Source organism: Neomonachus schauinslandi, chromosome 1 (genome assembly GCF_002201575.2).
Source record: "Neomonachus schauinslandi chromosome 1, ASM220157v2, whole genome shotgun sequence".
NCBI lineage: Eukaryota > Metazoa > Chordata > Mammalia > Carnivora > Phocidae > Neomonachus > Neomonachus schauinslandi.
The window spans coordinates 117,561,459-117,589,312 of NC_058403.1; the positions used below are offsets into that span (position 1 = coordinate 117,561,459).

Genomic DNA, 27,854 nt, shown 5'->3' on the forward strand with positions numbered 1-27,854 from the left:
TTGATCCCAGGACCCTGGGATCAAGTCCCACGTCGGGCTCCCTGCTCCGCGGGAAGCCTGCTTCTCCCTCTCCTACTCCCCCTGCTTGTGTTCCCTCTCTGGCTGTGTCTCTCTCTGTCAAATAAATCTTTTTTTTTTTTTTTTTAAGATTTTTTATTTATTTATTTTGACAGAGAGAGAGAGAGACACAGCGAGAGAGGGAACACAAGCAGGGGGAGTGGGAAAGGGAGAAGCAGGCTTCCTGCGGAGCAGGGAGCCCGATGCGGGGCCTGGGATCATGACCTGAGCAGAAGGCAAACGTTTAGTGACTGAGCCACCCAGGCGCCCCTCAAATAAATAAAATCTTTTTAAAAAAGAAGAAAAGAAAGAAAAGCTGATGTCAAACTAATAGTTTGAGTACCAAATGAACCAAGCACTTCATTTGAAATTTTCCCATTTGGTATTTTAAATAAGTAGATAATTTCCTGACAGTAAATTTGATCAAGCCATTGGTGCATTATATAGCCATATAATATGTCTCCATCTTACCAATTTCTCCTGTTCATTTTTTCTTTACTTTCTTTATTCAACTGTGATTATTTTCTCAGTTTTTATATAATAAGAATGCCCCTATATCCTGCTTTTTATCAGCTGTTTTTCCCAGCTGCTTAAATATCCATCGTTGATTATAGTAACAATCTTGATCATTTTTTCTTTATTTCTTAGATTCCTGAATTTGATAACTTGTACCTGGATATGAATGGAATCATACATCAATGTTCCCATCCCAATGATGATGATGTTCACTTCAGAATTTCAGATGATAAAATCTTTACTGATATTTTTCACTACTTGGAGGTGTTGTTTCGCATTATTAAACCTAGGAAAGTGTTCTTTATGGCTGTTGATGGTGTGGCTCCTCGAGCAAAAATGAACCAGCAGCGGGGGAGGCGTTTTAGGTAAAATATTTGTGGTTTATTTTAGAATACTACTTAGACTAATAAAATATATTATTTTAAAGATAACTGACTTAGTACACTGCATCTTCTGTTCATGTTTTTCTGCTTAAATTCCCCCAGAAACGGAAATAACTGATTATGTCACATTTTATCAATCAAGTAAACAAATTAGTAATTCAAGTGAGGTGTCCTTCTCAAAGCATATGTTGGGCTGTGTAGTTACTGTTGTTCTCTGTCATAAATTTTTCAAACTTCTCCTTGGTAATTTAGAAAGAGCGGTACAGTTGACCCTTGAACAATGCAGTGTTAAGTGGTGCCAGTCCCCACACAGTCAAAAATTCACATATAACTCAACTCCCCAAAATCTTAACTAATAGTCTACTGTTGACTGGAAGCCTTAGCAATAACATAAACAATAAACACATACTTTTTATGTTGTATGTATTATATACCATATTCTTATAGTAAGCTTAGAGAAAAGAAAATGTTATTAGAAAATAGATTTACAGTACTATACTGTATTTATTGAAAAAAATCCATGTATAGGTGGACCCATTCAGTTCAAACTTGTGTTGTTCAAGGGTCAACTGTAGTAGAGAAAGCTCCTCTCATAGTCTGTCCTGAACTAGAGAACTATGGGGTGCAATGAGAGATTGTTCTAATGGAAACATTGACAGTTTAATTCAACAAACATTTGTTGAATGCCCAGACCTTGGGCTAGATGCTGACTATGACTGATCATGGGTCCAAATTGGACAGAAAGCCAAGTGAGACTAGAAGGTGATTGATGGAGTATGGGAAGAGAGCTGAGTTAGGACACTTGAGATACTATCATCCCCAGTGTGTGAGTTCGATAGTAGGAAAAGTAACAGGATGAGAAGAGGCACGTAGAGTTTTAAAGTCAAAATCCTGAGCATATGGAATAGTTTTAAAAAACAATGAGGTCATGCTGTGACCTTATTTATGAGTAGGATAAGTAAAGTTAAGAGGGTTGTTAGAATTGATGGGAAGACTCTTGAGTCCAGTGTGTTTGATGTGTTGTTAGCATAATGAATCCTTTCATCACAACAGCAGGTAAAGGAGTGAAAAGGGCACCTGTGAATCAAATAATGGAAATCATCAAGGAAGGTGGGAGGGTACCTTAGAGAAGGCTAGCAATGAGAATGAGAAAAGGATGGTAAAAAGTAGTGATTTATATACCAAAAGAGAAAAGATATTGAAGATATTCGAACAACTGTGACATCTTTTAAAGACAAGGGCCATCTCTTCTAAAATTTAGATCCTCAAGTACCACCCAAACTTAATTAATTTGAATCTCAAAAATTGGGCCCTGGAAACTGTTTTTACCAGATTCCCCTGGTATTTGTTAAACTAGTTTGGGGGGACTGCTGGGCTAGAAAATCTAGTGTTAAGAAAGGATTATATAAGCCCACTATATCAGTCACTGTTCAGTTGCAGAAGTAGAAGCCTGCCTATTTTAAGCAGAAGGGGATATATTACAAAGAATTAGGTGCTTATAAAAATCATTGTAAGAGGGGCGCCTGGGTGGCTCAGTCATTAAGCGTCTGCCTTCGGCTCAGGTCATGATCCCAGCGTCCTGGGATCGAGCCCCACATAGGGCTCCCTGCTCAGCAGGAAGCCTGCGTCTCCCTCTCCCACTCCCCCTGCTTGTGTTTCTTCTCTCGCTGTGTCTCTCTGTCAAATAAATAAATAAAATCTTTAAAAAAAGAATCATTGTAAGAGCCAAAAGGATGGGAATTTAGGTGAGCCTTCAAGAATGACTTCAGAACAGCACCACAGAACTGACCCACCAGTGGCACGATTACCACAACATTCAAGAAGGTGAGGAGTTCAGAGGCCCCCACCAGAACAGGTTGTTCCGGGAATTTATTCCTTTAGTTATGATCCAGGAATTAAGAAGATACTACCTGAACTATTGGCTCCAAAAATACATCGCTTTAGTTATAATTCAGCAATCAAGAAGCCACCACTGTATCTGTTAGCTCCAGAGCCCCAGTGTACCTGGTAGATCTGCCCTACAGTTTGCTTCTTAGCACCTACAAAACTACTGAATATTGAGAGCTCTTCTACTATTGATGAAACACACACACACCCCACAAACCCTCTGCCTCAACAGTCATACAGACTTCACCACACTTCCACTTTCCAAACCTTTTGTGGAGGCATCTAACTGACAGAATCTAAGTTATATCCACTCACCTAGCTGCAAGCAAGCCCGAGATTTTAATTTTTTAGGTTTCTAACCTCTCCAGTATCAGAAGACAGCCTAAGAGAATGAAATGGATATTGAGTGCTCCATGTTTCCCTGAAATCCCCTACTCAGCTTTTTCTCATTCTCCACAGATACTATTTTCTCCATTCATAATATTTAATTATAACCTCCTGTATGTCTTACTTTAAATCTGCTGCCATCTGGCTTTCATCCCTACCAGTAAAACCTCCTTAAAAGGTTACAAATAGACTCATGACTAAATCTAAATAATTCTCTCTGTATGTTAACTTCATTTACCTCTAGTATTTAACAATGTGATGATTCTTTCTTTCTTGAACTTCCTTTCCTCGATCTTTATGTAACCACACTCTCTGATTGCACCTTCTTGATCTCCTTGTTATCTTCTCTTCCTTTGCCTTTTTCTTATATATTGATTTTTCTTAAGGTTCTATCCTTGGTCCTGAGTGATCTTATTCAGTGATTTTAATTACCGTGTCTATACTGATGACTCCCAAATTTATCTTCTTGGTGGATATCTCTCTCCAGAACCCTTACATAGCCAAATGTCTCCTAAATATCTCCTTTGGGATACCACAGATACATTTCAGGTTTAACATGTTCAGAACTGAAGTCCACTTCAAAGCTGCCTTCCTTCTGTTTCCTATTTTGGTGAATGATAACAACAATAGCAAATAGCTGCTCAACCCAAGAGTCCAAGAGTAATTTGGACTATTTCTTCCTCATTCTCCACACCTAATCCTTATCCAGTCTCTTAAATTTGTCATATATATTTACTTTTCATCTTTACTGCTACTGGTCAGCCTAGGCTACCATAATCTTCCACGTAGATTAGTAGTCTTTCCTTGTCCCTGTCCCAAACATTCTCTGTGTTGCAGCTACATTAAACATTATGGCTGTTAAGTTCTCTGTCTCCCCACTAGAGTGTAAGCTCTGTGAAAATGGGAATCATTGCTGTTTTAGTCCCAAAACTTGTCACATAGTAACATTGAATTTGTTCAATCAAAGGAATCGAAGGAAGGAGAGAAAAGACGAAAGAATGGCTTCTATTGGAGAAATTACAAATAAGTTGATATCTTCAGATTTTGTTATATTGAGGAGGTTGGTAAGAGGTTACATACGAAAAAGAGTTTGGTAAAAGGTTACATATGAAAAAGATTTTGTTTATCATAGAAATATAATTCCACAGCGCACAGTAGATAGAGCTAGTAGCAAGGCTGTAGAAAATGTACATAAAGCAGAGCTTCCTAACTTACATGCCAGTGGCATACAGTGTGCCAGAAATGGATTCCAGGAGAAGCAGGTAGGAATTGGGATGCCTATATTCAGACCTAGGTCCGTCCGACTCTAAAACTCATGTTCTTTCTAGTAAATCCTATTGCCTCAAACATAAGATGATTTTGGCAAATGATGTCATTAATGTTATTAGGCTTATATTTTAAATGTTTTTATAAGGAAACCCAAAGATATCCATTAAAATTGTACAGTTATTTTTATATAATATTCTTAGATCATTTTAGATCATTTTAATAATGTACTTGTTTGATGTTACTATTAAATATAGAATGTAGTGTATATGATGAATGTTTAATGTTCAACTTTTGAGCTTGTTTGTAGAATCGATTTGCTATATACTTATGGTAAGAAAAGAATTGCTTTATAACTATTTGTAACATTCTGTGTCAGTTTTATACTGTTATAATGTCTACTTGTATAGTCCTTTCTCTGAAAAACTCAATTTTTTAAATAAGTAAAAATGAACAATTCTGAGGCTCATCTTTATCAATTATAATCATTTTAAAACTTGTATTATGTTTTGAACCTAAAATTGATTAATTAGTATTTTAGTTACAGAAGCATCTAAATAACAGTTTACTTTATGTAAAGATCTGTACTTTTTCCCAGAAACCTTAAGATATTTTTTTTACTTAACATTTAAGGTCAGCAAAGGAGGCAGAAGACAAAATAAAAAAGGCATTAGAAAAAGGAGAAACTCTTCCTACAGAGGCCAGATTTGATTCCAACTGTATTACACCAGGTAAATTCACTGAAAGAAAAATTCTGAGAGATTGATTTTTTTTTTTTAATAATTTTATTTATTTGAGAGAGAGGGAGCATGAGCGAGGGGGGGGGGTGGTGGCGCAGAAGGAGAGGGAGAAGCAGGCTCCCTGCTCAGGATGGAGCCCGACATGGGTCTCAATCCCAGGACCTCAGGGATCAGTGACCTGAGCATAAGGCAGAGCCACCCAGGCACCCCAAATTATGAGAGATTTAAATGTAAATGTAAATTTTTTTTCAAATGCATTTTTTTTTCTAGCCTCTACTTATTTTGTCCTTAAAATTCCAAATGCTGTTTTCCCAGTTGTGTCCCCTCAGGAGATGTTTTGGTCACCTTGATTATAAGTGCTCCTATGAAAACCCACTCTAGGGATTTGCAGATGTCGATAAGAGCAGTTGTGTACAGAACTCTCCCAGATGCACAGAACTTCAAACCTAGAAGGATCTTACAAGATCCATCCTACTCCCACCATTTATTTGTGTGAAAACTGACCCAGTGAGGTTGTGGCTCACCCACGTTCACATAGCTAGCTGTTGTAATCAGGATAAGAAACCCGTTCTCCTACTTTAGAGTATTTACTATTGTACTTCTCAAAGGCAGGTAAAAATTCTATGACTTTAATGAATTTATTAGTATTATAAGTTTAATTTAACTTTGTGTGCAACAACATACTCTGTATTTATTAGAGCTTTGTCTAACAATTACAATCCTTTACTTTGAAAAAAAAATCTTAAAATCTTATTTATTCATGAATTCTTTACTGTGGTAATTTGTCTTTCATTTAAGTGCCTTTATCATACATTGCTTGATTTAATAATCAATTTTATCCTAATTGTGGTTTAAGACTGCATTGCCATTGACTCTTGACCATCTGGACTTTTCCTGAAACATAATCACTGTAGACTCAGTTTCTAGGATAATAATAATAATTTTCCAGATAAATAGTAGTAATAATAATAGTTGTTGTTATTAGCAATCTAATTAAAGCTGCATGCCTTAAAAAAAAGGTTCAGAATCCAACAGAGGAAATAGAAGATTGAGTTTCTTTTTCTTTTTAAAGATTTTATTTATTTATTTGACACAGAGACGAGAGAGAGAACACAAGCAGGGGGAGTGGGAGAGGGAGAAGCAGGCCTCCCATTGAGCAGGGAGCCCGATGTGGGGCTCGATCCCAGGACCCTACAATCATGACCTGAGCCGAAGGCAGACACTTAACAACTGAGCCACTCAGGCGCCCCGAAGATTGAGTTTCATTAGAGAGTTGAAACTGCCCTGGTGTGAAAATATGTGAAGCATAGTTTGAGGCAGTAGTAACATTTCTTGACTTACCTGTGTAACTTTAGCTGGATTTTAGGGTGAGCGGTGAAATGAGAAACAGTTGTAACATTTGCTAGAGAAAGGTACAAAATTATTTGCTTTTCAAGATAAGCATGAGGGGTTTGACTTCTTTAGAGATCTTACACCTAACTATTTCCTGGACACTCAGATCCAATTTCGTGTTGTCCCCGGGAACATAAAAAGAGTGCTTTTTATGTCTCTCTCATTATAAACTTTTTGAAACTTTTTATTTATAGGGACTGAATTCATGGCCAGGTTACATGAACATCTGAAGTATTTTGTAAATATGAAAATTTCTACAGATAAGTCGTGGCAAGGAGTTACCATCTACTTCTCAGGCCATGAGGTTATTATCTTTTTTTATTTAAAGAGATTTTTAAAAATTTAATATTCTAAAGCATAGCATTATTACCACATTTTTTTAAAACATATATTTAGACTCCCGGAGAAGGAGAGCATAAAATCATGGAATTTATCAGATCGGAGAAAGCAAAGCCAGATCATGATCCAAACACCAGACATTGTCTGTATGGTTTAGATGCTGACTTGGTAGGTATAATGTTTATTATTATTATAACCTTATGCCATTATAGTTAAATATCTAGGAGACTTATATAAGAAGCTTTCTGGCTGTGGAAACAAATACTGGAGACATAATAAGGATTGCTACTTCTGCCATTAGCAAGGTTCTTAAACAATTGGAAAATGAACTCTTTTGTTCTAGTTTATGATCAACAGGTCTCTATAGTCTTCATACTTGACTGATCCTAGTGCTATGAATACTCTGCTGAGATCAGGGTAGAGGGCGCTTCTACCCTCATGCTTGATATATAACTTTTAATAATACCTGATCTGGTAACTCCATGACCCAAATAACTTTACTATGCTTTTTTTGTTTTAACTTTTTGTTACGGAAATTTTCAAACATAAAGTAGAGAAGACAATATAATAAACCTTCCTATGTCCTTTATCCACCTTAAATAATTTTCAACTTTAAGTAATCCACCTTAAATATTCAATAATTTTCATTTTCTTATTCCTAACCATCTGTCTCCTTTCTCCTACTCCTCTGACTCTTGAAGTATATCCCAGACATTGTATCACTTAATCTATAAATATTTTATAATGTTTCTTTAAAGGAGAAGTGTTGTTTTAAAAAATAACCATAATGCTATTATCCTACATAAAATAAAAATTAACAATCACTGTTTAATATACAAATAACCATTTAGTATTCTCATTTCTCTGATTGCTTCATAATTGTTCCATCTGTTTTGTTTGAATCAGGATTGAAATAAAATAAACAGTGATTGTTATAAAGGTCATGTGAGTCTAAGGTAAACATTTTTCCTTAGAAAAACACACTTCACCCCATTCATAACCAGTAAGTGGATTAGATTTTGATATTTGTGTATTTAATGTGCTAATTGTTTTTATTAAATAAGCATGTGTTTTTCTATATAGAAATGTTTTTTATTTAGTTGTTTCTATGAACCTGATACTATAAAAAATTAGAGAATAGAGACATTTTTTAATCACTTTTCAACAGATTATGCTTGGATTAACAAGTCACGAGGCACATTTCTCTCTTTTAAGAGAAGAGGTTCGGTTTGGTGGCAAAAAGACACAAAGGTAAATCATATTGCATATATGTTAGAAGAAAGAACAGCAGTTAAATTAAGAATAGTAATCATCTAACAGAAAAATTATCTGTAAAGATTTTCTCCCATTCCATGGTTGCCTTTTTACTCTGCTGAAATTTGATGCACAAAATTTGTTTTTTAATTATGACAGTGTCCAGTCTATTTTTTTCTTTTATTGCTGTACTTACAGTATAATATCCAAGAAATTGCCAAATCTAATGTCATAAAGCTTTTCCCAATTTTAGGAGTTTTGTAGTTTTAGCCCATACACTTAGGTCTTTGATCCATGTTATTAATAACCGTATATGGTGTAAGGTAAGGGTCAACTTCATTCTTTTGCATGTGAATATCTAGTTTTCCCAAAACCACTTGTTGAAAAGAGTATCTTTTCCCCCATTGAATGGTCTTTGCACCTTGGTCAAAAATTGTTTGACCATATATGCAAGAGTTTATTTCTGGGCTCTGTATTCTATTCAATTGATCTTTATGTTTGTCTTTATGCCAGTACCACAGTATTTTGGTTACTGAAGCTTTGTAGTAAGTTTTGAAATCAGAAAGGGTGAGACCTCCAACTTTGTTTTCCTTTTTCAGGGTTATTTTGGCTATTTGGGGTCTCATGAGATTAATAATTTTTAGGATGGATTTTTTTGTTTTTGTGGAAAATATCATTGGGATTTTGATTGGGATGGCATTGAATATGTAGATTCTTTTGGGTACTATTTACATCTTGATAATAAGTCTTCCAATCCATTAATACAGAATGTTTTTCCATTCATTATGTCTTCTTTAATTTTTTTCAGCTGCCTTTTGTAGTTTTAATGTATAAGTCTTTTATCAGCTTTTTTTTTCTTACTTGTTTTTCCTTTTATTTAAAAAAAAATTAATGTAGTCACCATGCTATACATTAATTACATCTCCAGGACTTACTTATCTTATAACTGAAAGTTTCCACCTTTAGGCCACCTTCCCCCATTTTGCCCAACGCTCACTCCCCTACCTCTGGGAACCATCTGTCTATTCTCTGCATCTGTAAGTTCAGTTTTTTGTCTCTGGTTTTTGTTTTTTTTTTCTTTTGCCTCCTTGGTCAAGTTTATTCCTAAGTGTTTTATTCTTTTGGATGGTATTCTAAATGGAATTGTTTCTTAATTTCTTTTTTGGGTTATTTTTGCTGGTATGTAGAAACACAGCTGATATTTATGTGTTGATCTTGCTTCCTGCAGTTATACTGAATTCATTTTTTGGCTCTAGTAGCTTTTTGTGGATTTTGTGAGATTTTCTGTATATGGAATCATGGCATCTTTAAATAGAGAGATAGTTTTCTTCTTTTTTAATTTGTATACCTCTTATTTCTTTGCTTGCCTAATTGCCCTGGCTAGGACTTCAAGTACAACGCTGCTGAATAGCTATAGTGAAAATGGGCATCTTTGTCTTGTTTCTGGTCTTAGGTGGAAAACCTTCAGTCTTCTCCCATCAATTATATTAAATGTAGATTTCTTATAAATTCCCTTTTTTATATTAAGGAGGTTCCCTCCTATCCCTACTTGGCTGAGTACTTTTATCATGAAAGGGTATTGAATTTGATAAATGTTTTTTTTGCTAGTTGATTGTATGGTGTTTTTTCCTTTGTTTATTAATGTGATCTATTACATTGATTTATTTTCTTTTGTTGAGCCGTCCCTTGTATTCCCAGGGTAAGTCCACTTGCTCGTGGTATCTAATCCTTTTAAAATACTACTGTCAGTTTATATTCTTACTTCTGGTTAAACTTGGAGTATTGGCCAATAGCTTGGAATATAGACCCCTAAACCAAGCCAGGGAAAGATAGGAGGAAAGAAGTGATGGTGCCTCACCATTGAAGCCTTAGACTGTACTGCAATAGGCAGAAAAGTATAAATACTCACTTATCTGTATGCTTTCTGCTGGTGACCAGACTTAAATGGGCCGGATCCCACTGGTTTCTTATATCTGTTCTATCTTATTTAGGCTTTCTTAATTCTGAAAATCTTTCCACAGAAAGCATAATGCAGACCAATTATTTTGAACTTTATGTTATATCTATTATACTTCTATCTTTACACTACCCTGCAGCTTTCATATAAATTATATGCCTGGATTACAAGAATTAATTATCTTCTAATGATGTTTTATTTTAAGCGTTGCTGCATTTTTAAACTTGAACCTTAAAGATATAATTAATTTTGTGTTGATTATCTGACTAATTACAGGGTATGTGCACCAGAAGAAACCACATTTCACCTCCTACACTTGTCTTTAATGAGAGAGTATATTGACTATGAGTTTTCAGTATTAAAAGTAAGTATTAATATAGCTGTGGACCAAAGATGTGTTAGCAGGAATTTCCATACAATTTGATTTTTTTCTCCATTTTGCTGTAGGACAAGATCACTTTTAAATATGATATTGAAAGGATAATAGATGATTGGATTTTGATGGGATTTCTTGTTGGCAATGATTTTATCCCTCATCTACCTCATTTACATATTAATCATGATGCACTGCCTCTTCTTTATGGAACATATATTACCATCCTGCCAGAACTTGGTGGTAAGAAAAGTTTAATATTCATTGGAGGCTACTTTAATTTAGCACTCAGCTAATCCTAAAAATTTCACTCAGTTTATTAGATTATTGCACAACTACAGTAGGGAAAAAATTGGGGGTTTCTTTTGGTCTAAGGCACCAAGCTCTGGGGTTGTAATTTTCAGTGGTTCACAAGCAAAGAAAATGACAAGAGTTAAGCAGCCTCATTTATTGATATCTGACTAATCTCTGCCTTTGATTGTTTAAGAAAGCCAGCAGAAGTTGTTTATTTCACTTAGCTCCCTTCATATTAAAGCATAGAAGTTCATTTTTCTGAATGGATAGGTATCACAATATTTAATAGGGAAAGATTTTTCAATTGAGAAATTGATAAACAGTGGTGAATGCTGAATCAAACAGACAGCAGAATAGCAGGGCATTAGTTCTTCTCAAGTTAACATATTAAATAAATAATCTGGATAGATTTTAGAACATATGTAATTAACTATTACCAGATGTTGGAAATGTGATAGGATTATTATGTGAACCTGGAATTTCTTTTATTTTGCTTTAGTTGTTACATGTTTTATATTATAACATCAAGTTCATAGACACTAGAGTCAGTTATATAGCCCAACTCTGAGTGTTTTTTCTTGGTTAGTAGAGTGCCAACATTCAACATTTTATAAAAAGAATTTTGTAGAATTGTTTAGAAAAAATAGTGTCCGCTTTTAGTACAAATTTAGATTTTGTTCCTTTTAGGTTATATTAATGAAAGTGGGCATCTCAACTTACCTAGATTTGAGAAATACCTTGTGAAACTATCAGATGTAAGTAACTAGATATTTTTATCTTCTTGTCCCAGGGTAGCTATAAATGGTCAGAAGCCAATTACATAATGTCCGAAGAAAAAGTTTTGGTACTTCTACTCCAATTGATCATTCTGTGTAATTTCACCTAAATTTATTTTTATTTGCTTTTTATTTTTAATTTTCAGACTAGTAGATGAGGTCCCCATGTGCATAAAAAAGTAACATTCTTTGATTTCCTATGCCCCAGAAGTGGCTCAGTCATTAAGTGTCTGACTTCAGCTCAGATCATAATCCCAGGGTCCTGGGATCGAGCCCCACATCGGGCTCCCTGCTCAGCGGGAAGCCTGCTTCTCCCTCTCCCTCTCCCACTCCCCCTGCTTGTGTTCCCTCTCTCACTGTGTCTCTCTCTGTCAAATAAATAAATAAAATCTTTTAAAAAAAAAGAAAGAAAGAAAAAAAGAAGACCCTAGCAGATATATCACAATATACCATTAAAAAAAAAAATGTTAAAAGTTTGGTTTGTATTCTCCCAGACATACTTAAATTATTTTTAAATGAATTTAAATATTTTTTACAGTTTGATCGGGAACACTTCAGTGAAGTTTTTGTGGACCTAAAGTGGTTTGAAAGCAAAGTTGGTAACAAGTACCTCAATGAAGCAGCAGGTGTTGCAGCAGAAGAAGCCAAGAACTACAAGGAAAAGAAAAAATCAAAGGTGTCCATTTTTTTAGGTGTCCTTTCATTTTTTTAGCTGTAAAGGTAAAACTGATATTCTTTGTTCCTCATTTTCCTTCTTATGATTTTTAGGGTTGCCTCATTTCATTTTCATTTCTTATTTTCTCCTATTGAACATTTAAAAATTTTTTTTGGTTTCTTCTCTGTTAGATCCTATCATTTAAATCTGATCTTTAAAAATCAACTTCTTATTTTTACCTTTGAAGAAGAACATCGTGTTTTCTTTGTTCATCCATCCTATTAATAAGTGTAGAAAAACTTCTAAATATAAGAGCCCAGAAAATTAGTTATCTTTTGTAAAATGTGGGTATTTATAGCATTTAATATTGAGACATCAACTAGATCAGTGATTTTTCCCTAGAAGTAATTTATATATAAAATCATATATAAAAAACAGCAATAGGCTAGTTTAAGAGTAAATAATAGCACAATAGCTAATAAATGCTAGGTGCTCAATAAATAAATAATAGAATCAGTTAGAATATGCTAATACCCTATAAAACATCACTAATAAGCTCTCAAGAATGTCTTATATGTGTTAGCTTGGAAAAGAAACCTCTTCTGAAATTTTCCTCAGCCTATTCATAGTTACTGGGTTCTGATAAAATTAAGGAGTTTCCTGCACTCTCCTTGCTATACTGGTTCTATTTAGGTTCAAGGCTAGTAATTCTGCTCCAGGAAGGGTATTTATCCTGATTTTCTCTAGTGTAGTGCTTCTAAGATTTTTTTTTTTTTTTTTTTTTTTATTTATTTGAGAGAGAGAATGAGAGAGAGAGCATGAGAGGGGGGAGGGTCAGAGGGAGAAGCAGACTCCCCGCTGAGCAGGGAGCCCGATGCAGGACTCGATCCCGGGACTCCAGGATCATGACCTGAGCCGAAGGCAGTCGCCCAACCAACTGAGCCACCCAGGCGCCCTAGTGTAGTGCTTCTAATTGATTAGATTTTTCTCAGTGAAACTTAGGAGCTGTCAGTTTGCTTTCTACTTTGTTTTTTCTCTTAAGGAAATAGTCTCAGCAACTATTTGGGAATCAGTAATCCCTGGCTCCATGCATCTCAGCCCAGTCCTTAAGCTTCACAAGTCTTCAGGCATATGTAGTTACTGTTAAAGACACTGGCAAACTGAGAGGAACTAGAGGAAGAGTCCCAGCAAAGGAAGTTAGCAAAGGCCGTAGTTTGGATGAACAAAGGGAAATGGGAATAAGGGAGTAAGAAGAACTACTGAGAATCACTGGCAGTAGATAGGCAATCAGAAAATAGAGGACAGAAAAGTTGAGATCACAAGGGGGGAAAAACAGATGGGCAGGATATGAAGAATGTGATGAGATGTGAGAACTATAGAAAAGCAAATGAGTTGCATGAGAGAAAAATTTAGAAGGGGAGAATAAAAAACAGAGTTATAAGAATGATGGAATCCAAGGGCACCTGGGTGGCTCAGTTGGTTAAGCAACTGCCTTCGGCTCAGGTCATGATCCTGGAGTCCCTGGATCGAGTCCCACATCGGGCTCCCTGCTCGGCAGGGAGTCTGCTTCTCCCTCTGACCCTCCCGACCCTCCCCCCTCTGATGTGCTCTCTCTCTCAGTCTCTCTCTCTCAAATAAATAAATAAATAAAATCTTTAAAAAAAAAAAAAAAGAATGATGGAATCCAAAGATACAGAAAACATGTAATATTTGTAATCATTGGATTCGATTATAAACAAATAGATTATGTTAACACAATAGGTGAGAATTACCTATTACATATTTTTGAGAGGCCTGAATAATAAAGATTTAGAAAACAAGCGATATAAAACCAAAACATTTGCATAGTATTTGAGGATTATTTTTTGAACGAACTTTCACAGTGTTGTCACTTAAGGATCATTCAGTTCTTTTTAGTATTTTTTAAATCTCCCTGTTCAATTATCTTACTTTGAAATACATCTCGCCATTAATTTTATATTGATTTATAATTTTTGTAGGGCCAGGAAAATGCCATTTGTTGGGCTGCTTTAGACAAAAATGGAGAAGAAGTGGTAACTTCTAAGGGTGAGTACAAACTCTGTATTCACTATGTTATATTTTTGACAAGATGATTATTGTATCATTCCTTAGTAAGTACTAATTAATAATATTGGATGGAACAGATTTCTGTGTTCGTTTGTATGCATCTGCTTTGCTATATATTTATCAAAACTCTAGGTGGAAAAACAGAATATTTACAATTTTCAGCCACTGTCTTTTGGCTTTTTTTCCAGATAATTTAGAAGATGAAACTGAAGATGATGACCTATTTGAAACTGAGTTTAGACAATATAAAAGAACATATTACATGACGAAGATGGGAGTTGATGTAGTGTCTGAGTACGTTTTTACCAATGCTTTTACTTTAAAATAGAAAAAATTAGATTTTGCAGTTTTTCAAAAAAACAGCATAATTTTGATAGTTAAGGTAGTGGGCAAGGAGAATTTTTTGATTACATAAATTATTGTAGTGTCAGTCTTTCAACTGCTGTGGTTTTGGAGAAGGTGATAATTGACATGTGTTATATTCCTTTGGTAAAAAGTTAGCAGGTAGAAAATGGTTAGTTTTTTTTTCCTTCCATTTTCTGGATTCACATCAAACTCATCTCAAAGGCTACCTGGCTTTAAAAAAAAAAAAAAAAAAAAAAGGCTACCTGGCTTAGCCCCAAGTTAATACCTAGCCCAAAAGTTCCTTAAGAACTTGACCTCTAGAATGGTAACTTTCACACTTTTAAACTGCAGTCCACAGTATGAACTACATATGTTTGTATTTTATTTAATTAACAAAATCTTATAAAGTGCTTACTAAGTACCAAGTGCTATTCTAAGCAATTTTAAAATATTGACTGACTTAATTCTCGCAACAGTTCTTTAAGGTAAATAAATTACTATTTTACAATAGAAGAAATTAAGGAATGGAGAGGCTTTTTTTTTTAGGTAGATTCTTTTTTTCTTTTTTTTAAGATTTTATTTTTAAGTAATCTCTACACCCAATGTGGGGCCTGAACTTACAACCCCAAGGTCAAGAGTCGCATGCTTTACCAACTGAGCCAACCAGGATTTGAGAGGCTTAAGTGACTTACCAAGGTGACATAGTCAGTGAGTGGCAGAGCCAGAATTTGAACATAGGCAGTCTGGCTCCAGAGTTAATACTCTCTTTCTCTCTCTCTCTTTTTTTTTCTTTTTTAAGTTTATTTTTTTAAGTAATTTCTACACCCAACATGGATATAGGACTCACAACCTCAAGATCAAGAATCACATGCTCTACTGTCAGCTTAGGTGCCCCCAGTTAATACTCTTTTTTTTTTTTTTAAGATTTCATCTATTTGTGAGGGAAAGAGAGTGAGCATGTACAAGAAGGGGGAGCAGCAGGCAGGAGGAGAGGCAGGTTCCCCGCTGAGCAAGGAGCCCAATGTGGGGCCCAATCCCAGGACTCTGGGATCATGACCTGAGCCGAAGGCAGACGCTTAACCAACTGAGCCTCCCAGGCGTGCCCCCAGTTAATACTCTTTTTTTTTTTTTTTAAAGATTTTATTTATTTATTTGAGACAGAGAGAATGAGATAGAGAGCACATGAGGGGGGGAGGGTCAGAGGGAGAAGCAGACTCCCTGCTGAGCAGGGAGCCCGATGCGGGACTCGATCCAGGGACTCCAGGATCATGACCTGAGTGAAGGCAGTCGCTTAACCAACTGAGCCACCCAGGCGCCCCCCAGTTAATACTCTTAACCACTGGATGAGACTGCTTCTCTGTAAGTGAGATAAGAGTTTCATGAAATGCTATGTACCCTTTTACATACTTAGATATTATACTTAGATATTTTCTATACTGTTCTTATCTTTTTTTTAATGTAATAAAACACTAAATATTAGATCTTTTCTAGAGCCTGCCCAGAGATAGACCCAAGCTTTTAGACATTGCTTTATATACTCTCAGACTGTCTTCTAGTCTAGTCTAGACATAGTATTTCCGGTCTATATTCATACTGACGTCTAGGAACTAGAGGTACAGGAATTCTAGTACAATTCACCAGCTCATTTAAAGCTTTGTCAAGTACCACTAGCATGTAAGACTTCTGAGACTTGAGAAATCTCATTGTGTCTCTGTCAAATGAATAAATAAAATCTTTAAAAAAACAAATAAAATAGTTATGCTTTTAATCTTTTATTCCTTAATCCTTATATTTCCTTGATTGCAGTTATATAGCACTGTAATACCTGCTTTTGGCAGTACATTCTTAATGTGATAGCTAACAAATCTTGTGTTTTATTTCCCTTCCCTTTTATATATTAAAATATAGACTTATGAAAATATGATACCATTTGTTTGCCTAACAAATAAGCAAATCTTTTAAAATCGTTATGTTCAATGTTGGTCCAAAAGTGATGGTACTATTCTTTCCTAATTACTGGTGGAAATATAAATTGGTAAAATTATTTTGGGAAGTGTATATCCAAAAGTCTTTAAAATATTTATCCCTTTGACTCAGTAATTCTAATTACTAATCTGTCTTAAAAATATAAACTGAAACACAGAAGATTCTTATACACAAGGATGTTTATTGTAGAGTTTTTTATAATAGCACAAAATTAGAAATGATCTACATGTCCTCATAATCATGTCCACTTCCCATGTATCATAGTCACCATCTTGCCATAACACTGTCCTCAGAATCTGTAGAACTGCTAAACTGGTACCTATTAAAAAGTTCATAACAGTTTGGAAAGATACTTATAGTATATTATTAAGCACAGATTTCAAAAGCAGGACACAAAATCATGTATACAGTATACTCTAATTAATATTAAACATAAAAAACCAACCAACCTGGGCATAGAAAAAAGACTGAAAAAAAACATACCAGTATGTAATAGTGATTGCTGTAAGGTAATAAAAATGCTTTTCTTCATTGTCTAGATTTTCAATAATGAGAAAATATTTTTTAATAAAAAATTAATGTTTCATTTTCAAAAGTGTACCTCCCAGAAATATTGAGATCTGGAATTTCTAAATGCCATCTCTACCTGAATTTTGCTAACAGCCACTAGCAGGTTTATGGCTACTTTTTGGCTTTAGCCCAAGTCTCGTGTATGGGTGTGGGTGTGTGTATATGTATTTTACCTTAAATGTTTTTTACCTTAAATGATGGTCTTTGAGAAAGAAAGGATTAGAGGGAATATTGTTCAGTGAATATAGCATTTTTCAAAGTGTGTTCTAGCTGCTATAACCAGATTCTGTGATCTTCCTCATTTCCTCCTGTGATTTTTCTCAGGCATCCTCCCAGATAAAGTTTCCCATCCCTGTCTCCTATCACACCCTGACTATTTAGGACAGTGGTAATGCCACCTTATCAAAAGCTTCATTGGCCAAATCCTCAAACTTTAAACCACAGGCATAGTACATTGACTGAATAAATATGCACAGTAGGTTTAAGTATTATTCTGATGGGCGGTTTAGGGAAACTATAAGGCAAACCTTTAATCTGACAGGATGGAATTTGTTTTAAATAATATTTTGGAATTTTTCTGATTACAATTTTTAGCTTATTCATTGATTATATAAAACATATGTGAGGCAGAGTGTATCAGCAGATCATGCTCTAAAGACAAATGGCCTGTCTTCAAAAATTAACATTATAATGAAAATATTCTTTTCTATTTTCAGCGACTTTCTGGCTGATCAAGCTGCATGTTATGTTCAGGCAATACAGTGGATTTTGCACTATTACTATCACGGAGTTCAGTCTTGGAGCTGGTGAGGAATACAAACAAAAATAAAGTTTTGGTTTTTTTTTTTTAAATAATGGTTTGTTCTCCTATAATCTCATTTAGGGTTCTCTTTTCTCTTTATTTCTATTTATGGTGGCATTTTTAAAAAGATATATATAGCCAAGTTTAAATGAAATATAGGTAATCTTTTCTTATATGAAAATACTTTTTAAAGACCTTTGTGTAACAGAGATACTTCCAGCCCTAGCAGATGGCCAATAATGAAAGCGCTTTAAATCTAAGGATTTAAAATTCTCTATTATGATGAATCAACTGTGACAGAGTGTTGATAATTATTGGGTCTGAGTGATGGTTATATAGGGTTGTTCATTACATTCTTTGCTACATTATTGTGTGTTTGAAAAAATTTTTCTGTCAAGAGTGATTATTAAAGAAGGTGCCTGGGTGGCTCAGTTGGTTAAGCGACTGCCTTCAGCTCAGGTCATGATCCTGGAGTCCTGGGATCGAGTCCCGCATCGGGCTCGCTGCTCAGTGGGGAGTCTGCTTCTCCCTCTGACCCTACCCCCTTTTGTGCTCTCTCTCTTACTCTCTCTCTCAAATAAGTAAAATAAAATCTTTAAGAAAAAAAAAAGAGTGATTATTAAAGAATGGGTTATTTGAATGTTAGACTGGGAAGGGTGAAGAAGAAAGGAGAAAGGAATTATTTGCTTTTCCTTGAAATAGTAATAATTTTCCATTTCTCTCATGTTTCCTATTCCAGCAAGTTCCATCTACTTTTCTAAACCATCCACCAGAACAGAAAAATAACAAACCAAAAAATGATACAGGAAAAAGGAGAGACTTTTAAATGAGATTGTTTGTTTTGTTTTGATAGCACCTTTGCTAGGCTTTGTTTTAAAGCACCATACAGGAAAACAAACCAGTACAAATTATGTATATTAATTGATTTCACTTAATTATAATCTTTTAAAAAAATTTTTGCAATAACTACCTAATTCTCAGGGCCTCTCTGAAGAGCATTCTAATGACAAAAATCCTTGATTTGCCATTTCTTAATAGGGTGAGTGTAAACTAATCTTATTATGTATCGTGCATTAAGGCCAGGCACTTGAAAAGCATGTTCTCATATAATCCTCACCACTATAAAGTAAGTATTGTTGTCTGACTTTTACAGATGAGGCTCAGTTATCTCCATTACTTTAGAAAGCAATCTTTCTTTCTTTTTTTTTAAGAGAGAGAGAGAGAAAACAGGATGGAGGAGCAGAGTGAGAGGGAGAAAGAATCTTAAGCAGGCTTCATGCCCAGCACAGAGCCCAACGGAGGGCTCAGTCTCAAAACCCTGAGATCATGACCTGAGCCAAAATCAAGAGTTGGGCGCTTAACCAACTGAGCTACCCAGCCACCCCAGAAAGTAATCTTTCTAAAGGCATACACCCAAGAATCAAGTCTAAGCCTATCTGATTCCAAAGTCTATCCATTCCCATTCTAAATGCTATCTGCCTCCTAAACTTTCTCATCTTTTTGAAATATGTCATAATTGTGGGAAAAAAATATTTATTTTTTAGCATCCTTAGTCAAACATTAAAAACGGTGAAATTATTTAAAAATTGTATGTTTAAAGCTTTGTAAAAAGTATTTATACCTGGGGGCGCCTGGGTGGCTCAGGTGGTTAAGTGTCTGCCTTCGGCTCAGGTCATGATCCCAGGGTCCTGGGATCGAGCCCCGCATCAGGTTCCCTGCTCAGCAGAGAGCCTGCTTCTCCCTCTCCCTCTGCCTGCCTCTCTGCCTACTTGTGCTCTCTCTCTCTCTGTCAAATAAACAAATAAAATCTTTAAAAAAATAATAATATTTATACCTGTAGTTATAGATGGGAAGGCATTAAAAACAAAAATAGTGTGTATGATTGATAAATGGTTTAATCCTATATATACCAATTCAAAGATATAAAAGTTCTTAGAGCTGACTAGTAACAGCCACATGAGCTCAGACTCACTGTTCTCTCTGTGCTCTTGAGAGAGGCTCCAGCTCATGTGTGCTAACTGAAAGTCTTCTGACCACGTCAGTACGTATTCTAAGAGTCTACTGATTGGAAGATTCACACTCAATATCTTGGAAGCTAAAAGGACCATTATATTTTATTTAGGTAACATACATATATATACACACACATATATTTTATATAAATACACATATATTTGTGTGTGTTTATATCTATATCCTTCAATTACATGATACATCCCAATTTTGGAAATGTGAAATTATACCTTAAAAATTAAGGAAATACAGGGGCGCCTGGGTGGTCCAGTTGGTTAAGCGTCTGCCTTTGGCTCAGGTCATGATCCCAGGGTCCTGGGATCGAGATGCGCATTGGGCTCCTTGCTGGGCGGGGAGCCTGCTTCTCCCTCTCCCTCTGCCTGCCGCTCCCCCTGCTTGTGCTCTCTCTCTCTCTGTCAAATAAATAAATAAAAGCTTTAAAAAAAAATTAAGGAAATACAACATTTGTTGCCATCACATGACCTAAATATGCTAGTGCTGCTGATTTCTTAAATCAAGTGATAGTACTATGGGTAATCATTTTTTTTTCTTTAGAGTTATTGCTGTGTTGCTAAATAAGGAAAAGTATATATTTAATATTGACCTGTTTCATAAAGTTGCCAATTGTTTAAAACTCAGTTTTGTTTTATAGGTATTATCCCTACCATTATGCACCTTTCCTATCTGATATCCGTAACATCAGTACACTCAAAATCCATTTTGAACTAGGAAAACCTTTTAAGCCATTTGAACAGCTTCTTGCTGTACTTCCAGCAGCTAGCAAAAATTTACTTCCTACATGCTACCAGGTGAGTTTTAAAATTAAATGTTTTTATGTCTGTTTTGATACTTAGGAGCTCCTCATACAAGCCTAGAAGATCTAGATGGTTCTGTGCCCATGCCATACTGGTTATTAAATGTTTTTGTATTACCCTGAGAAATAAGCTGTTTTACTTATTTAAAAAATGTTATACTATAGTCTTTTGTAGTTCTTTCCTAGAAGACATACTTAGGCTTTCTTCATCTATCTCTGTTATAAAATGTCTAATGAAAACATGTCTTTTTATTGGACCTTTCATCTTTGCTATTAGTGGTGAAGAGATTCTTGGATTTTAGAATTTTTTTCTTTTTAAATTATCTTAGATAATTTAAACTTAGATCTTATATTACTTAACAAAATCAATTGATTAGGACACAAAAGTACAAAAGTAAACAAGGTTAAAAATGGAGGACTATTGGAAGCCTGTGAAATGAAGTCTGAGAACAGAATTTAAGTGGGCCTTATAGAGTGATAAGACAATAAAAGATAGAAATGGTAAAGTTGAAATTCAGAGTAAAGATGGTTTTGCTACATAACTAGGTCACTGGAATGGGAAAGTGATGAGTAGCAGTGAAATTAGAAGTCTCATAGCTGAAAATCAAAAATATAGCAAGTATATTGTAGCATTTCTAAGATGTAAAACTTTAAAATTCCTAAGCAAAAGCAAAACTAAACTGTAACATGAGTAAATATTGTAAATATATTAACAAAAAGTTATATTGATATTAGTTCTTATATTTCTGTTACTCTTTTATATTTCCATAGCACTTGATGACCAGTGAAGACTCACCAATTATAGAATATTATCCACCTGATTTTAAAACTGACCTAAATGGGAAACAACAGGAATGGGAAGCTGTGGTACTAATACCTTTTATTGATGAGGTCAGTACATGAAATAGTTACGTATACGCATATATTCTTTCTTTCTTCCAAGTTTTTGTTTAAATTCCAGTTAGTTAAAGTATAGTGTAATATTATTTACCGGTGTAGAATTTGGTGATTCATCACTTATGATACTTGGTGCTCATCACAACACTTGCCCTCCTTAATCCTCATCACCTGTTTAACCCGACACCCTGCCCACCTCCTCTCTAGTAACCATCAGTTTGTTCTCTATGATTAAGAGTCTTTTTCTTGGTTTGCCTTTTCCCCCCTACATTCATTTGTTTCTTAAAGTCCTCATATGAGTGAAACCATATGGTATTTGTCTCTTTCTGATTTATTTCATTGTATATATACACCACATCTTCTTTATCCATTCATCAGTCAATGGACATTGGGCTCTTTCCATAGTTTGGCTATTGGTGGAAATGCTGCTGTAAACATCGTGCATTTATACCTTTGAATTAGTATTTTTATATCCTTTAGGTAAATACCTAAAGGTATTTACTACTGGATCGTAGGGTAGTTCTATTTTTAACTTTAAGGAACCTCCATATTGTTTTCCAGAGTGGCTGCAGCAGTTTGCATTCCCACCAACAGTGTAAGAGTGTTCCCCTTTCTTCACATCCTTGCCAACACCTCTTATTTCCTTTGTTGTTAATTTTAGCCATTCTGACTGGTGTGAGGTGATATCTCATTGTAGTTTTGATTTGTATTTCACTGATGATGAGTGATGTTGAACATCTTTTCATTTATACACATATATTCTTAGAGATTATTTCATGTAAGTTAATGAGCAATGGGTTTTAATCACCATTTATGTTTTATTAATGAGATTTAACTACTCTCTTCTTCATTATGTGCATCAAAACTTCTAGGTATGCTAAGAAAGCCAGAGTGGCTTTACTCACATTAGAAAAATAGACTTCAAGATAAGGAGTATTACCAGAGATCAAGAAGAATATTTCATATTGATTAAAAAATCGAGTAAGGGGGCGCCTGGGTGGCTCAGTCGTTAAGCATCTGCCTTTGGCTCAGGTAGTGATCCCGGGGTCCTGGGATGGAGTCCCACATCAGGCTCCTTGCTCAGCGGGGAGTCTGGTTCTCCTTCTCCCTCTGCCCCTGTTTGTGTCCCTTCTCTTGCTGTGTCTCTTTCTGTCAAATAAACAAAATATTAAAAAAAAAAATTGAGTCAGTTTGGGGCACCTGGCTGACTCAGTAGAGCATGTGACTCTTGATCTTGGGGTTATGAGTTCAAGCCCCATATTAGACAGAGATTACTTAAAAAAAAAGTCAAGTCAGTTCATCAAGAAAATATAAAAATCCTGAATGAATATGTACCTTATAACAGAGCTTCAAATACATAAAGCAAAAGCTGTCAGAATTGAAAGGAGAAAAAATTAGAAGGGAAATTCGAAAATATTGTGATCTAAATGATAATAAATACACAACATAATCTGTGTGATGAAGCTAAAGCAGTGCTTAAAGGGATGCTTAAGTTTCTAGATGCTTATACTGAACAAGAAAAAGTCTTACAATAAATTATCTAAGCTTCCTACCACAAGAAGCTAAAAATGCAAGAGAAATTAAACCCAAACTAAGCAGAATGAAGGAAATAATAAAGATAGGAATAGAAATCCATAAAAAATGAACAAACAATAGAGAAAAATCAATGGAACCAAAAGCTCTGAAAGTAAATTATACCTCAAAAAAAGTGTCCTCTCGGGGGGCGGGGGGAGGGGAAACTGACATGATTATGGAGTGGAGGAAACAAGTGTTTATTCACATCTTATTAATTTTTAAACAAGAACACTTGTTATATGTGAAGAGATACTTGCTAGCCACCAGACAGGATTAAGTTGTGACATAGTCATTATAGCCTGCATGTGTACAAACTTAGTTCCATGTAGATATTGTTGTTCATCCAGTTATCACATTCGTTCATTGTGATTGAATTTTAAGGTTGGACACCTCAATGAAATTTTAAATGTTTTCAGCAAAATTGCATTATGATATTACCACTGAAACAAAACTTGTAGCTGGCAGAATTACCATATTCTTTTATATTTTTTGGAAGCAGAAGCTCAGAATTTACACAAGAAGTTATCTGAAAGTAGGTACATAAGATGTAAAAAGAAAAATTCCTGTTACAGGATAGTCAGTGAAAGTATATGCTGGTGGAAATTACTGAATAGGAATAGATGATAAAATTTTCAGAACTGAGAAATTGATAGGACCTATTTGTGCCTCATGAAAAATTATTACACAAACTCTGGTGCTAGAAACAGTTTACCTGCAGACTTGAGCTGTTTGCCATGTGTACTCTCACCCTTGCCTTCACCCTCACTCTTGCTCTCTAGTGGAGTTGGTTGTCTGAGATGATCTCATTGATATGATTGGTGGTTGGTGTTAGTTGTGAGCTGAGCCCTCTGTGTGATCCCTCACCCTCCAGGAGGCTAACTCAGATTTATTCTCACAGTGATCTTGGGTTCCAGGAAGGTGAGAACAGAAGCTACAGGGCCTCTTGAGCTTTGGAGTTTGCATAGTATCACTTTCACTACATTCTTTTGAATAAAGCAAGTTGTAAGACCAACTTGGATTTAAGAAATAGGGAAATAGACCACTTTCTTAACATTTAAAGGAGCTTGCATACGAAGATAGGAGGAATTATTATGGCCGTCTTTGCAAACCATCTACTACAGTCTGCCCCCTTTGGCTAAAATTTGCATCCCATTCAAATTCAAGACACACTGACCTCTCCCAAAAATTTCATCTCATTATACATCAGGCTCAAAGCCTAGAATTTCATCTTTAAATCGAGTCTAGATGCGGATTAAACTCCTCAAATGCAGCTCCCCAGGGACAGCTCTCCTGACTCAGAGACCCGTGAATTAAAACAAAAACAAAAACAAAAACACACATCTACACTCCCCAACATACCCAAATTTGTATTGGAGAGACAATGACAGGATTACCGCAGTAAGTAGCTCCTATCAAAAAAGGGCAGGAAGAGGATGCACATAACAATCACTGATCCATAACAATTTTGAAATCCCAACTAAGTAACATGCAGTGAGTCCCTATATCCAGGGGCACAAATTGTTCCTTGATTAGAGCCTGATTAGAGCCTAATTAGAGCTAAATCTGTTCTCTGGGAATGTCTCTGTGTCTCTCTTCTCCTAGACTTTTGGCCCCCTACTCTGGTTTCTTGATGGCTACCCTCTAAGATGTTGGGTAGAGAAGAAAACAGGATTGGTTAGAAGGACAGGCTGGGCTACAGTGCTTTCTCAACAAAGGCCTTAGCTGACCCCAGAAGTCACTCTAAAAGCTGGAATGGGCCATTAAAGTTCTATAAAGGGCCTGAGACCTTATTCCCTTCATCTGTCAGTCTTGGATGCAGACTTCATTTCAGAAGGGTGCATGACCTTATGTGAGATAACTTTTCATCTAAGGATATTTCCAAGAGATAGCTGAGGGAGGGTTGCAAGCCAGTAGCACTTTCAGCATCTGGGCAAACAAGTCCTTCGGTACTAATGGGGATCAGCACATTACAACATCATTCTACCTTAATGTTATGCTGTCCATCCCTAAAGATGCTAAAGTGTTCAAGATTATAAGATTATAAAGATTCATACATTCACAGAGCCAAGTAACCTAGAAAATTTTATGTATATGTGTGTATATATATATATATATTTTAAAGATTTTATTCAACAGAGAGATAGTGAGAGCAGGAATATAACCAGGGGGAGTGGGAGAGGGAGAAGCCGGCTTCCCGGCGAGCAGGGAGCCCGATGTGGGGCTCGATCCCAGGACCCTGGGATCATGACCTGAGCCGAAGGCAGACGCTTAACGACTGAGCCACCCAGGCGCCCCTATATTTTTAAGATTTATTTATTGGAGGGGCGGGGCAGAGGGAGAGAGAGAATTTCAAGCAAACTCCCCATTGAGTGCAGAGCCCGAAACAGGACTCACTCCCACAACCTTGAAATCACGACCTAAGCCAAAATCATGACGTGAGCCGGAATCAAGTGTTGGATGCTTAACTGACTGAGCCACCCAGGGGCCCCAGTATATATATATACATATATTTTTGACAATTTTTTATATTTTGAATATGAAGAAGGATTAGACTCAAATTTTGAATGTGACATTAGAGAAGAAAATAGGATGTAAGTAAATACTATTGTCAGTAAACAGTAATTATGGAAATTCAGTTTGTTATTTATTTCCTGAAAATTTGTTATTAATTTTATTGTATTAATATTTACAATATCGATAGTATCTTAGAATCAAGACATTATGGTATAGTATTACCTGTTTTATTCTATAATCTTCTCTAGATTTTGCTACTTCTTTCCTCTTTATACTACTTTTTCTGTAAACGTTTTAAAAAATGGCATAGATAATTATTGGACTAAAAGTCTAGGAGGCCGCTCTGGAAAATAGTTCAGCAGTTTCTTATAAAGTTAAACATAGATTTACTATTCAACCCAGCAGTCACACTCCTGGATATTTATCCTAGAGAAATGAAAATTATGTCCACACAAGAAAACCTATACATGAATGTTCAGAGCAGTATATTTGTAATAACCCCAAACTGGAAAAAATTCAAATTCCCTTTAATGAGTGAGTAGATAAACAAATTGTAGTATATCGATATCATGGAATATTACTCAGCAATATAAAGAACTATTGATATAAACAACTTGGATGAAAACAATTCAGTTAAGTGAAAAAAGTCAGTGAGTAAAAATGTCAGTCTCAGAGGGTTATATATTATATTGTTTCATTTATATAATATTCTTGAAATGACAGAATTACTGTGATATAAAACATGGAGTGGTTGCTAGGGGTTAAAGTTGAGGATAGGGTGTGATTATAAAGGGATAACAAGGAATTTCTTTATGATGATATAACAGTTCTGTATTCCAGTTTTAGTGGTGGTTAATATGAATCTATACATTTGATAAAAATTTCACAGCAGTGTATAGACAAAAAATCACATACAAAAACCACATTTCACTGGTCAGCTAAGTTAACACTGTTAACTGTAAGTCTGTAGTTAATAGTGTTGTACTCATGTCAGTATCGTGGTTTTGGTAATGTACTGATGCTATGTGTAGGATGTTATCATTGGGGAAAGCTGGGTGAAAGGTACATGAGAACACTCTGTACTAATTTTGCAACGTGTGAATCTTCATGTTTTTTGTCACTGTGCATATGCTATAATAAACTACCTGTGTATTCATGTATTCTTTTTGTTTGTTTATGCAGTCTTAGGTATTGGAGATTTTGTTTTTTTAACATAGATTCCCAAAAGCAGGATTGCTTGGCTAATGGGACTGTATATTTTTACAATTAGTGAATATTCTTTTTCAAAAAGACTAACTCACCCAATATTTAGTGCCTACTTCTCTGCCTCTCCAGACCTAGATATTACTGCTTCATTTAATTTTGGCCAATCTATTGATGATGGGTGCCATTTTGTTACTCAAATTTGTTTTTCTCTGATCCCTAATTTGAGTAGATTTTTATATGTGTGTTTGCCCTTTGTATTTTCCCTCTGTAAATTACCTGTTTATATCCTTTCCCTCATTTTCCTTTCTTGATTTCTGTCCATTCTTTGTATGATAGGCGTATTCTTTCCCAGCATGGCATTTGTCTCTTGTTTTGTTGATGAATCTTCTGTCACATACATTTTCTATTATTTAAAAATGTCTTTTCCTGGGGCGCCTGGGTGGCTCAGTCGATTAATCATCTGCCTTTGGTTCAGGTCATGCAAGGCCTGCGTCAGGCTCCTTGCTCAGCGGGGAGTCTGCTTCTCCCTCTGCCCCTCCTTCTGCTCATGCTCTCTCTTGCTCTTTCTCTCTCTCAAATAAATAAATAAAATCTTTTAAAAAATAAAATTAAAAATTTAAAAAATGTCTTTTCCCTTAAGACTGTTAGGTTTTTTCCACTTTTTTTTTTTTAAAGATTTTATTTATTTATATTAGACGGAGAGAATGAGAGACAGAGAGCATGAGGGGGAGGAGGGTCAGAGGGAGAAGCAGACTCCCTGCCGAGCAG

General features: G+C 35.5%; 1 protein-coding gene across 2 annotated transcripts in view; it reads left to right on the plus strand.

Moving 5' to 3' along the window:
* XRN1 (5'-3' exoribonuclease 1) overlaps nt 1–27,854 on the plus strand; it is a 109,536-nt gene that overhangs the window by 8,714 nt on the left and 72,968 nt on the right. For both annotated transcript variants that reach the window (XM_044920343.1, XM_044920347.1), the window contains exons 2-15: nt 706–938; nt 5,130–5,227; nt 6,823–6,932; nt 7,025–7,135; nt 8,136–8,218; nt 10,455–10,542; nt 10,626–10,794; nt 11,533–11,600; nt 12,160–12,297; nt 14,277–14,343; nt 14,553–14,658; nt 17,982–18,071; nt 20,733–20,889; nt 21,666–21,785. In XM_044920343.1, the coding sequence (XP_044776278.1) occupies nt 706–938; nt 5,130–5,227; nt 6,823–6,932; nt 7,025–7,135; nt 8,136–8,218; nt 10,455–10,542; nt 10,626–10,794; nt 11,533–11,600; nt 12,160–12,297; nt 14,277–14,343; nt 14,553–14,658; nt 17,982–18,071; nt 20,733–20,889; nt 21,666–21,785 (1,638 nt within the window). The remainder of the gene's footprint in view (nt 1–705; nt 939–5,129; nt 5,228–6,822; nt 6,933–7,024; nt 7,136–8,135; nt 8,219–10,454; nt 10,543–10,625; nt 10,795–11,532; nt 11,601–12,159; nt 12,298–14,276; nt 14,344–14,552; nt 14,659–17,981; nt 18,072–20,732; nt 20,890–21,665; nt 21,786–27,854) is intronic.